The following is a 12,954-nucleotide window of genomic DNA, read 5'->3' on the forward strand; positions in this document are numbered from 1 at the left end:
CCTGGCCCCGGGGCCGCTCCGCATCGCTTCGGGCCCCGAGCCGGCACCGAGCCGGCACAACCCCGGCACCGCCCCGCACCGCGGAAAAGGCAACGACCCGGGCCCGGCGCTCCGGGAGCAGCCTCAGGTCCGAACCCCGGGATGCCCGCACTGGAGACCCGGGGTAGCCGCACCGGAGCCTCGGAGCCAGCCCCAATACAGAGCTCCATGGGGCCCAAAGCAGCCCAAATTCAGCGCCCCGTGGTGCCTGGAGCAGCTCCAACTCAAGAGTCCCGGGTTACCGCCGAACTGCAGCCCTGGGGGTGCCCAAACCACAGCCCTGGGGGTGCCCAGCCAAGGGTGACGCTCTGGGAGCCACTGCCAACGCCACCCTACCCCAGCACCCAACCGGGTCCCACACGCTCAGCCCCAACACCAGGCCTGGAAAGGGGATTCACCAAACCAGGGCCACTGCCAGGAAAAGGGGGTTTCTGGAGGGAGGAATGGAGGTTTGGGAAGAATTCCTGCCTGCAGGAAGCAGGAGAGAAATGGTCTGGGCATCATTTTGGGATGGAAAGCTGAGCTCTGGGGTGTCATGGGATTAATTAAGGGTCCCCTGGCTCTGTTCAGCCACAAGAGCTGTGACAGTGAGAGAGGGGGGAAAGGCTGGGATGGGAGTGCACCCAATGGCACCCACCAGGGCCTGGCAGCCACCACTATCACAAGCTGGGGCAGGTCTCAGCCTCCTCCCATTCCACTTCAAACGGGCAGCCCCAAGGCTGACTGAGACAGTGGGGCTGGGCCACCCTCTGTGGTGACAGAGCAGTGACAGAGCAGTGACAGGAGCATGGCCCATCCCAGGACACTGCCCAGCACCTGCCCCCCAGGACAAGGGCAGCCAGGGGAGGTGGGACCCAGGGAAGGGGTCAGGCTCAGTGACCACTGCAGGGAAGGGTGCTCCCCATGGACAGAGAACCATGGGCAGGGTCCAGGTCAGGGTACCCCCCCCAAAGCTGGTACTGGTACCTTTGCCTCCTGCCACCCTCAACCCCCCATCCCAGGACAAGAGAGGTGGGAGCCAGGGCTGCGCCTTTACACACTCGCTTTATTGACCCCTTTGTACAAAACTGCTTTTCCCGCTTTATTTTACAAACCCACCACCCGCCCTTGGGGAGGGCAGGGGGGGCAGAGGGGACCCCACAACCAGGGAGCACCTGGCTGCTGCTCACCCACCCCGTCTCACCTGTGCTGGGGCCTGGGGGGGGCGGCAGTGGTGGGGTGAGCCCTGGCAGGGTAAACACTCCCCCTGAGCTGTGGGGAGCTTGGGGATGGAAGGGGATGGGATGGGATGGGGGGGCTTTAGCCCCGAAACTCGGCATCAAATCCCGCTGCCTCTAGCGCATCCTGCCTCGGTCCCTGTCCTGCCTTGGAGGAATAATAAATAGGCTCAGTGAGTAGGTAAGTTGGGTACTACATATAGGGCTACAGCTTGATATATCCTCACTAGATAAGAGGGGGGCGAGGGGTCCCCCGGCTCCTCGCGTACCCCCAGTGCCCTGCGCCAGGCCCAAGTGCTCAGGAACCGGGGCTGGGGCTGCCCGGCTGGCGCAGGGTGGGGGCTACGGGAGGGACCCAGGGGGTGATGGGTCCAGGGGCTCTGGGACGGGGAGAAGGGCCTGAGAGGCAGCCCAGCCCCCCCAGTGTGGGGAGGGAGCTCGGGTGGCTCAGCCACCCCCTGCCCGGGCTCCCACCGCTCGTGGTGCCAGCACCCTGCGGGGTGGGCACCCAGCGCAGACCCACGGTGTCCCCTTTGGTCACCACACCTGGCCAAGCTCCACGGATGCCCCGAGAGGGCCACGCTGTTCTCAAGGAGCCGCACGGCCCCCCCGTCCCATCCCTCCAGCTCAGAGCCCCCAGCGCCGGGTGCCAGGGGTCCCCCTCGGTGTCCTTGCGCCCGGGTCCGTGCGCAGCCCCGCTGAGCCCGGCTGCCCGGGGTGTGGGCCGGGCCCTACAAGTACGTGTCCTCGCTCTCCCGGGAGCTCAGGCTCTCCTTGGACTGGTGGTGGGGGGAGACCTGGGGGTGCAGCAGCTCCCGGGTCGTGCCGGGCGCCCCGTTGCCCTCGGCCCCGGGGCCGTTGGCAGGACTGGCCGGGCCCTTTTCCCGGCTCTTCTCCTTGCTCTTGCGGGCCTTGGGCACGGGGGCGGGCCCGGGGGAGACGATGATGGGGGGGACGGGCTCCAGCGCTTTGCGAGGGGCGGGCTCCGCCTCGCTGATGGCCTTGGCGCCGTGCAGGCGCGGGGGGGACTTGCACTGCAGCTCCCCGTGCGTCTCCCGCCACTTCTTCAACTGGATCAGGTGCTCCCGCTCGATCTGACGCTCCGTCACCGGCAGCTCGATGACCTGTGGGGACACTTGTGCCATCAGCGACAGTGACATCCCTCTCACGGCAGAGGTAACGCTAACCAAGCCTTTTGGGGGCTGCTCCGCCCACCCAGAGACAGCCCAGTGTGGCAGCACTGGGCCCCCAGCACCTCACCTCCTGCACCAGGAAGGCCTCCTGCATGATTTTGGGGCTGAGGGCCCTCAGCCTCTCCATGGTCTCATACTGGCCCTGGCAGGATTTGAGCTTGTCCGAGGAGCCCAGGGTGTGTTTGAGCAGCACCAGGCCCACCCGGAAGATGATCTTCACTCCTGCAAGAGGAGACGTGAGGCAGTGAGTGCCAGGCAGGACAGGGTGACACTGCCACCATGTCCCTCAAATGCAGTGGGGCAGCAGATCCCAGTCCCACTAACAGGAGGGTGAATTTGGGATGTACATGCCTCCTAACCCCCAGGAAAACAGCCCATGTGCACACCCCAGGCATGTGGCTGCCCCAAACCTGCCCTGCTGCAGGTCCCATGGCCGTGGGGAGGATGCTGGGGAGCTCCTACCTTCACAGAAGAACATGTCCCAGACGCGCAGCACGGAGCTCCAGGGCAGCGTGCGGGAGAAGGCGCACATGAACCACTCTGTCATGTACAGGATGGGGTCAATCTTCTGCTTGCTCAGGTGCTTGTAGGCCACAGGTGAGACCTTGTGCAGCAGTGAGAAGAGGATCTGTCCATCCAGCTGGATGGCTTCCTGCAGGGACAGGGACCAGGATCCCAGTGAATACTCCAGCCCTGAGATCAGCCACCAGTGCCTGGCCCCGGCAGGGGCAGCCAACCCTCTACACCTGATAGGAGAGCAGAGCTGTGTCCCATGGATACTCCACTGAGACCCCATCCCTGAATGTGGAATGCTTCTGGGAACCATAGCACAACAGGGAGACTGTGGGAATACCCAGTACCTCCCCAGACCCCTTCTTTACCCATGGTGAGGAGCTGGACAAGTTTTTGGCCTGGAGATACAGAATCATGGAATGGTTTGGGTTGGAGTGGACCTTAAAATTCACCTCATTCCACTCCATTGCCATATGGCACCTTCCACTATCCCAGGTCGCTCCAAGCCCTGTCTAATTTGGCCTGGAACACTTCCAGGGATAGGGTGGCCACAACTGCTCTGGGCACCTGTGCCAGGGCCTCCCCTCCCTCCCAGGGAACAATTCCTTCCCAATGTCCCATCTAGCCATGCCCTCTGGCAGTGGGAAGCCATTACCCCTTGTTCTGACACTCCAGGCCCTTGTCCCAAGTCCCTCTTCAGCTCTCCTGGAGCCCGTTTAGGTCCTGGAAGGGGCTCTGAGGTCTCTCTGAAGCCTTCTGTTCTCCAGGTGAGCACCCCCGGCTCTCCCAGCCTGCCTCCAGAGCAGGCAGGCTACAGCCCTTGGAGCAGCTTCATGGTTTCCTCTGGACTGGCTCCAGCAGCTCCACATCCTTCTGATGTTGGGAACCCCAGGGCTGGAGCAGCTCTGCAGGTGGGGTCTCACCTGGGCAGGGCGCAGGGGCAGAATCCCCCCTCCCCTGCTGCCCAGGCAGGACACACAGCCAGGGCATGGCCATTCCTCACCAACCAGCATCCCCGAGTCCTTCTCCCCAGGGCTGCTCTTGATCCCTTCATCCCCTGCCCAGATTGATCCTTGCACCCCAATCCAGGTGCAGCACCTTGCAGGTCCCTGCCACTGCTGAAAGCACCATGAACCCTTTACTCACCAGTTTCTCGCTGTAGTAGCCAGGGAGGTACTTCTCACAGATCTGCACCAGGCACCAGAATGCTTGCTGCAAGCCAAAGGACAGAGGGTGAGATCCCAGAGGACCTCCCTGTGGCCCCCTCCCTTCTCCCAGGGACCACGGGAGAGGGTGGGAAGCAGCAAAGCATCCCTGGGGCACTTTGAGTTGCCCTGAGCCAGGCACCCACTCATCAGCACCCCCCAAAGGGCCCCACACCCTCCAGGAGGTCCCAGCTCTGTCCCCTGAGCCGCGTGCCCGTACCTCGGCCGGCATGTGCATGAGCAGGACGGCGGCGATGGGCGCCTGGGCCTGGCAGTACCCCTCCTCCGGGCGGTACAGCGTGTACGCCTTCAGCACCCGGAACAGGTCCTGCTGCCTGCGGACACACCGGCATGCACACACGGCACACAGCCTCCCCCATGCATCCCACGCACCAGCCTGGGTCAGTCCCCCCCTGGGATCCCCTTTCCACACAAACCCTGGCAAGTGCTGCCCACAGATCCTGCCTGGATCTGCGATTTGAGGTATGGAGACAACCACGTGGCCCAAAGCAAGCCACAGACCCAGGGGACCCACAGCAGGGGACCCAGCTGCAGGCACAGGGGCACAGATGCTCCCCAACACATTGGGAGCAGCATTTTCCTGGTGAAACGGAGGCCGCGGGCTGCCACCTCCTCCCTCTGCCCTCCTGTCATGGCAGTTCCCACCCACTGGGTGTCAGAGCTGGTCTGAGCCATCCTGTTTTCAGTCACTGGATGTCCTATGACTGTGGGAGTATAGGGAATGCTGGAGGAATGGGGAGGACACTGGGGACAGAAGTGTGGCTCCATGAGCTGGGACAGACAGTGCCCACCCCATCCATGGCTGCTGAGGGCTGGACACACAGTAGTAGCTCCACATACCCATGGCCTCCACGTGAGACAAACATCTCATGGAAGGGGAACTGCCGATGGAGATCCCGCTCGATCACATCCAGCCACTTGGGATCTCCTGTGAGGAGGTCCAGTTCCTGGGGAGGGGAAGACTGGGGTAAGCAACACCCTTGACTCCCGCGCAAGACGTCTGAGATCCCAACACACACCCAAGCCCAAGCAGGAGCAGCCCCAGCACCGCCATCTCCCTGGTGGTGCAGGATGGTCCCTGGCAGGACTCACATCAAACTTGCCCATGTTCTGCTCCAGTTTGACCTTGCTCCCAGAGAGGTACTGCCAGGCACGGCCCCGCAGCGAGGGAGGGATCCCCTTCTGGCACCGCAGCCGGATCTGCGGGAGAGACAAAGCTGTCACGGGAAAATCACGGAGCACTGGGAAACAAAGAGACTCCTGGGGCAAGGTGGGAGCCAGGCCAGCACCACGGCCACAGGCTGATCCCCTGCTGCCTCCCAAACAAGGAGAAGTGCCCCTGAGATGCAGAGATGCCAGCTGGAACAGCAGTCAGGGCTGCACCAGCAGCACGGGGGAGCTGCCAGAGGCCCAGCAGAGCCTCTGTGGCTTGCAAACAGCTCCAAACAAGCCTGGCACTGCCTCAAAGCCAAATCCTGCTGGGAGCTGGAAAAGCAAACATTGGAGCCAAGGTGGGGAGCGGGTGGCTCTGTCCACATGGGAAGCGCTGAGGACACAGGGGAGGCTTCCCAGCCCCCAGTCCAGCCCCCCACTGCCCCATGGGGCCATGGAAAGCAGGGATGTGCACCCTGACGAGTGTCTCAGCCTTTCCATCTGCTCATCCTAGGCAGAAGGGCAGGTCTGGTCCTATCTCCACACATGGCCAAATCCTGAGGCCCCTGGGGCCAGCTCCATGCCCACAGTTTCCTGTTCCTTGGCACTGGGCACCAGCCAGGACCAAAGTCCATGCAAGGCAGTCAGTGCCTATCCTGTGTGGGGAGCTGAGCCAGCTTAGCCCTGGTGCTGCCTGCACCAGTTGGGACCAAAACAGAGCCCCCAGCATCCCACTCCAAGTCCTCAACACAGCAGCAGCTCCAAATCACAGAATTGTGACATGGTCTGGATTGGCAGGGACAATAAAGACCATCTCATTCCATGGGCAGGGACACCTCCCACTGTCCCAGGCTGCTCCAAGCCCCAGTGTCCAGCCTGGCCTTGGGCACTGCCAGGGATCCAGGGGCAGCCCCAGCTGCTCTGGGCACCCTGTGCCAGGGCCTGCCCACCCTGCCAGGGAACAATTCCTGCCCAATATCCCATCCATCCCTGCCCTCTGGCAGTGGGAAGCCATTCCCTGTGTCCTGTCCCTCCATCCCTTGTCCCCAGTCCCCCTCCAGCTCTCCTGGAGGCCCTTTAGGTCCTGGAAGGGGCTCTGAGGTGTCCCTGGAGTCTTCTCCTCTTCAGGTGAACACCCCCAGCTCTCCCAGCCTGGCTCCAGAGTAGAGGGGCTCCAGCCCGTGGAGCATCTCCATGGCCTCCTCTGGACTGGCTCCAGCAGCTCCACATCCTTATGTGTCCTTCTCCCCACAGTCCTCAGCCAGAGCCTGCAGCAAGGTGGGCCCCACAAGCCTGGTGCTTTCAGCACAGTCACCCCCCATAACACTCTGCAAAGCCCCAGCACAGCCTCCACTCTTCATGTCCCTGCTTGGGTGGCACATGCAACCATGGCTCTGAGAGAAGTGGCCAACAGCTCCCAAATTCCCCCTAGGCCCCTCCTGCTTGCCCAGAGATGTGTTTCCCTGTTTGCTGGAACAACTGGGGAACAGATGGTTGTTTCCAAGCACAGTACCATCACCTCCCCAGGGGGTTTGTTGCTCCCTCACTGGTTGTTTACATGGGCAGGTCCTTTTGTGCCGGCAGGAAACACAGTAGATGATGCCCAGGGCTGCTGTGGGCAGCTCCAAGGCTGCTGACAGCTCCCATTTCCAGGCAGCTCCCCTTCCTGCTGACTGAGCTGCCAGGAAGGAAACCACCTCACTGGGTTTTGGTTCAGCAGCCCCTTCAGCTGGCCAGGCCAGCACCACCATGGCTGAGCAGCTCATCCCCTTGGTCCCACATGGGGTCTTGCCATCAACCCCCCAATCCCACTGTGATTTTCCAGGGACAGGGAGTGTGTCTGGGCTGAGGGATGCTGAAAGTGAGGTGAGGTGGGAGTGCTGCCCACCCACAGGTGTGCCTTCCTAGCACACAGTGTTGGCACAGCTCAGCACTGTGAAGGATGTGGGGTCAGGCTCCGCTGGGATTGGGGCCAGGCAAGGAGCATTTTGGGATGCTGGAGCAGTGCAGGTGTGAGCAAGCCCATCAGGAGCTGGCCCAGGGATCCCTGGGCTGCCTGCCAACCCTGGTGAGGCAGCCAGAAAAGTACTGGGGTTTTTCAGAGGCTTAGGGAGCTCCCCCAGAGCAGCAGGGACCTGCACCAAGCAGGCTCTTGCCAGACCAAAGATAGTTGACAGCATCCAAGGCCAGGCCTGGCAGCCTTCCCTGAGCAGCCCCAGGGATCCAGGCACAGAGCAGCATTCTGGAGCAGCCTCTCCAAAGCTCCAGGCATGGATTTTTGCTGCAGGACAGACTATACGGCACATCAGCCCCACAGAGACTCCCAGAGGCTCGGTTCAAGCACAAGGGAGCTGCTGTGCCAGGCACAGGGCTGCTGGAGCACTCACCCCATCCCGAAGGGCACCCTGTGGCACACAGCCGGAGAGTGGCGGAAATTGCCCGTGGAACAAAGCACCCGCCTGCCGTGGCCCAGAAAACTCTCCCAAATCCTTTAAGAGCAGCCAAGAAACAGATGAGGGATTCCGGTGTAGTTCACCAGGCACTGAGTAGGGACAGCACTCCAGGCACACTGAGGAGTGCCAGGAGACTCTACCAGCATGAGGAGGAGAAGGCCCTTTGGCCACCTTCTGGCACTGCTGTCCCATGCCAGCAGCCTCACTGCTCCCAGCAGACACACAGCAGCAACCCTGGACTTGCTGCATCCCAACTGCCACCTCATTTGCAGGCTCAGGGGATCAGGGAGCACCAGCAAACCAAGCCATGGAGCCAGCACACCAGGAGTCTCCCAGGGATCCCAGTCCACAGACCAGTGTCACGCGCATCAGGCTCAAACATTTCCTACACGGAGCTTTTTTTGGTCTGCAAGATGCTCAGAACAGAAGTTTCCATGAGCAAACAATTCCCATGGCTGCCTGCAGGCAGCCAAAGAAGCCCTAGGAAAGCTCCAGCCCGGCAGGGAAGAGTTGGAGGCAGAAGTGGGCTGGCTCGGGACCACTCCATATCCAGTTTCCAAGGGGAATGAACAGCCCATTCAAGCCAACAGCATCATCCAAAGGCACACAGACGCCTGTCTGCAGGGAACCAGTGACACCAAGCTGCCCCAAGGGGACACCGCTGTGCCTGGCTGTCCCTCGCTGCCACCTCCCACAGGGGACACGGCTGTCACTTACCTTCTTGTGTTTCTTGGCCATCCACTTGTCCCAGTTGTTGAGCATATCCAGCCACTTGGACTCCCGCTGCCGAAGCACCTCCAAGGGCACCTCCTCCAGCCTGTGGGACCGGGAGGAAGAGGCCGGTCAGTGGGTGCCCGGCCCTCCATACGGTGCTGAGCCCCCTGGCTTCCCGAGCACCCTGGGTGCCCCCCATGCCCAGGTGGCTGCACCCCTCAGGGCGCAGGGCTCAGGACACGCTTGGCAGCGCTGGCGCTTCGGCAGCTGCCGGAAGTGCTTGCCACCCGTGACTGAAGTCACTGTGCCAGCACAGCAGCTCAAACCTCTCAGGAGCAGCCTGCACTGCACACACCATGCGCCGCAGCATCCCCAGGGACACGCCAGGAAGGTGAGGGATGAGCAAGACCTGATCCCTGTAGCAGGGGCCAGCTGCACACGGAGAGAGCCGGGGCCATAAGCATCGTGTCATCCACACAGCTCCAGCCACACTGCGCTCCCAATGCCTGGCACTGCTCCAGGCCCGGCGCCGAGCCCAGACCAGGGTCCCTTAGGAGAGAGGGGAGTGTTTTCCAGAAACGCCTCAGCCTAGCCAGGGAATCTGATTTAACCCTGCTGAGGCAGGGGGGAAGCTGCTGCAATGCTGAAGCTGGCACTAAGGCCTCCAACCCCCCATGGCACCGCATCTGTGCAGAGATGGGTGACGGGCAGCTCGGGCAGGCCCAGGCAGGGACATCCAAGGAGAGCAGATGCTCCTTCAAGCCATCAGTGAAGTCTCAATGCCTTCCCAGGCTCTGCTCCACACTGTCCTGTGGCCATGCCAATCTCAGGAAAAGTCAGATCCTTCCTGAGAACCCGAGGACAGTGGCCTGGTGCTGAGCATCCTCCAGCACCCAGCCCCACTATAGGACTTGCAGGCCCTGCCTCCTCTCTCCACATTCCGAGCGGGAAAGTGAGCGGCACGGCGAGTCCAGGGCCACATCCAGCTGGCAGCGCTGCCCTGCGCCCTGCCCAGCCCTTCCCTGCCGAGTCCCACCCAGCACAGTGGGTCGGACGGGGTGAGCGCGATTGTTCTGAGAGCAAATCTGCTCCCAAAGGGTCTGCTTTGCTTGGCTCCCCACCCTCCCCAGCGCGGCCAGGCATGGCCGGCAGCTCCCCAGCCCGGCATGGGGATGGAGGCAGTGCTGGCCTCCAGCCGGGGCTCCACGAGGCGTGGGAAGCTCGGGAGTGCGGCTGCTGGATACAGGAGCTGGCTGTGAGCCTGCTGGAACCTCGCCAGCACAGACTGGAAGCTGTTCCCAGCTGATGGCTGCTTGGCAGCGGGCAGGGAGCGAGGACCGGCTGCATTTCATATGGCCCAGGCGGGAGGGTGGGGGCACTCCAGGCAGGGAAGTGACGGGATGCCCTATGCCAGAAAAGAGCTCCTCTGCATCCATACTGTGGGTGACATCCCCACAGCTCAGCCCTTTGCACTGCCCTCAGACCATGGATGCTGGGATACCCTGCCTGTCCTTCCTCTGCTTCCCGTCCCAGTAGGGCAATCCCAACTCTGCCAGCCACAGTAGCAGGTCATGTATTCCCCTTCATCCGCTCCTGGACAGACAGTGAGCCAATAAAGCCCTGGAGCAGGGCAGGACTGGGCCCCAGCACATCTGTGGGGTTCTGCAGGAGGCTCAGTCCCTAGTGACTGCAGCCACCACACTGTCAGCACCCTTGGGAGCAGCCTCCAGCACCACGACCTTCATCCAGAGTTGCTGCTGCCTGCTGCACAGATAAGGACACCCACCTCAGGGAATGACAGCCAGAACAGGTGTCCCCTAAATGTGACGTGTGGGCCAGGACAGAGTGCAGCACCACGGGAAGGAGAGGTCACACCATTCCCACAGTGCCGAGGGACAAGGTTTATCACCCAGAGAGATGCACCTTGCCCAGAGCCAACATTCCAACCTCCTTTTCACCCCACAGACCCACCCCGTAACACCCACAGACTATGGGGCGTGAACACTCTGCTCCTCATAGGAGGAGGAAACAGGGAAACTGAGGCACAGCTGGCAGCAGAGCACTCAGGTGGGCAAAACCCAGGGAGCCCGCTCCAGGAGATGTCCCAGCAGAAGAGGAGCTGGCTGCCACGCGTTGTCCCCACTGTCATCCTGACTTTCTCTGGGCGTTGTTGTGAAAGCAGGGCCAAGAAGACAAACACCAAACACGCTGCCGAACCAGCTCAACAGCAACAGCACATTCCTGGGTGTCAGCACCGCCCTGGGGCCCAGTGCCTCGGGTTAGCTTCACTTCCTCCAAGGGCTTCCTCCACAGAGCAGGGTAATCACGGTGCCTTTGCCAGCACTACCAACAAGGGATCCTTGGAAGGACACCATGGCCTGGCCTCCTTGGCTTGACAGAGGCCAAAAGTCCACTGGAATCAGCACCTGGAGCTGAGCAGACACTGACCTCGGTGTGCTGACAGCTCCCAGATCCTAAATGGGGCGGACACCACTTCCCAGCCATTCCCCCTCTTCAGAGGGAGATGGGACAGCTGGAACAGCTTTTGGGGCTCTTTACAAAGCCATCATATCAAGGAATAGTCTGGGGTGGAAAGGACCTTAAAGCTCATCCAGTGCCACCCCCTGCCATGGGCAGGGACACCTCCCACTGTCCCAGGTTGCTCCAAGCCCCAATGTCCAGCCTGGCCTCAGACACTGCCAGGGATCCAGGGGCAGCCACAGCTTCTCTGGGCAGCCTGTGCCAGGGCCTCCCTACCCTCACAGGGAAGGATTTCTCCCCAGTATCCCATCTAACCCTGTCCTCTGATAGAAGGAAACCGTTCCTCCTTATCCTGTCACTCCAGGTCCTTGTCCAAAGGCAAGAGTCCAGCTCCCCTTGCAGCCCCTTAGGCACTGTGAAAGGGTTCTAAGCTCTGCTCGGAGCCTTCTCTTCCCTAGGCTGAAAATCCGCAGGTCTCCCAGCCTCACTCCGTTGTTCACATTCCGGCTGCTGCGGCCTCCGCTACGGGCACGAACGATGCCTGACAGCGGCCCCGCGCCCAGCCCGGGGGCGGCGGGGACAAACCCCCCATGGGGCGGGGAGAGCCGCGGCCGGCCCGGCCCAGCCCCAGGCCCGGCCCTGCGGGGGCCGAGCGGCCGGAGCGGACCGGGCCGGGCCTGGGCCGGCTCCTCTGTTCCTCGGTGCCCCCAGCGTCCACAGCACCCCCTCACGGCCCCGGGCCCGGCCCCCCCTCACGGCCCCCACTCACGTCCCCTCGGCGCCGCGGCTGCCCACGATGAAGCCGAACTTATCGACGCGTCGCTCCTCGGGGCCGCCGCCGTTGATCTCAGAGTCGGAGCCGAGCGAACTAAGCTCATCGCCGCCAGGGTCGGCGAGGCTCTCGCGGGTGCCCGCCAGGCTGCGCCCGCCGGGCGAGCTGGGCCCGCCACCCCCGCGGCTCTTGGCCATGGCGGCGCCTCAGCGGCGGCGCGGCCGCTCCGCCATGCCGGGACACGGCGGCGGCCACGCCCCGGCCCGGCCCCGCCCCCTCCCTGCACCGCCATTGGGAGGGAGCAGAGACCCAGCCAATCAGCCGCCAGGATTGAGGTAAGGAGAGTCCGCCCCCGCAGTTGATTGGTCAGAAGGACGGGGGGAAGCTGTCCGTCAAGCGCCGGCGGGTGTCGGCGAGGGGCGGAGCTCCGTGCACCGGCAGTGGGGCAGGGCTGGGCTGGGAGGTACTGGGACCAGTATGAGACAGAACGGGAGGTACTGGGACCAGTATGAGACAGAACGGGAGGTACTGGGACCAGTATGAGATAGAAAGGGGTCGTACTAGGTTTTGCACGAGATGTAACGAGTTGTTGGGAGCAGGATGAGCCATAATGAGCTGTACTGGGAGCAGTAGTGGCCATAACACACTGTACTGGGATCTGTATGAGACACAACACAGCTGTACTGGGATGTGGATGAGATACAGTAGGGCCAGTGTGAGATAAAATGGGCTATGCTGGGACCAGTATGGGGCATAGCAGAGCTGTAGTGGGACCAGACTGAGCCACAGTGGGGCTGGGATGGCACTGGCACTCCAGGAAGGCTGGATACTGGGACTGCAGGAGGATTGTGCTGGGAAGCACTGGGACACACACCAGCATGAGGCAGTGGTAGAATGTGTTTCCCTCTCCAAAGCTGTCCCTGCCCTGCAGATCCCACAGCAAGACCCCCACTGTGTCACCCCCAAGTCCCCATCCACAGCACCCCAGACACGTAAAATCAGCCCAGCTCTCCCAAAAATAACACACCAAAGGATCTGTAGGAGATTGGGATGTGCTGGGACCTGTCCCAGATAAAGCCTTCCAGGGGTAGGTCCATCCCACCTCCAGACTCTTCTCCAGAGCCCAGCACTCCATTTCCTCCCTTTTACAGCACAGAACAGGAGTTTATTGGAAGGGTCCCTCTCAAGGTGGTA

General features: G+C 62.2%; 1 protein-coding gene across 1 annotated transcript; it reads right to left on the bottom strand.

Annotated features, from left to right (window-relative positions):
- Positions 1-1,064: 1,064 nt before the first annotated feature.
- Positions 1,065-12,026, bottom strand: TBC1D10A (TBC1 domain family member 10A). The gene is made up of 9 exons (XM_086856623.1): positions 11,758-12,026; positions 8,511-8,610; positions 5,281-5,388; positions 5,029-5,135; positions 4,388-4,502; positions 4,109-4,174; positions 2,912-3,101; positions 2,517-2,671; positions 1,065-2,380 (listed from the first exon to the last, which is right to left on the bottom strand). The coding sequence occupies exons 1-9, from the start codon at positions 11,955-11,957 to the stop codon at positions 1,988-1,990; spliced, it is 1,434 nt and encodes a 477-aa protein (XP_086712749.1). The 5' UTR covers positions 11,958-12,026; the 3' UTR covers positions 1,065-1,987.
- Between the last annotated feature and the right edge of the window lie 928 nt (positions 12,027-12,954).

This window comes from Cyanistes caeruleus, chromosome 18 (assembly GCF_971803275.1).
Source record: "Cyanistes caeruleus chromosome 18, bCyaCae1.hap1.1, whole genome shotgun sequence".
Taxonomy (NCBI): domain Eukaryota; kingdom Metazoa; phylum Chordata; class Aves; order Passeriformes; family Paridae; genus Cyanistes; species Cyanistes caeruleus.

What these genes read in the sequence shown, in the direction of transcription:
- TBC1D10A (XM_086856623.1), bottom strand. Translation starts at nt 11,957, where the DNA reads ATGGCCAAGAGCCGCGGGGGTGGCGGGCCCAGCTCGCCCGGCGGGCGC. An exon ending in AGAACATGGGCAAGTTTGAT is followed by an intron (nt 5,136 to 5,280) that starts GTGAGTCCTGCC and finishes TCCCCTCCCCAG; the next exon opens with GAACTGGACCTCCTCACAGG. An exon ending in AGGCCTTCCTGGTGCAGGAG is followed by an intron (nt 2,381 to 2,516) that starts GTGAGGTGCTGG and finishes GTGTCCCCACAG; the next exon opens with GTCATCGAGCTGCCGGTGAC.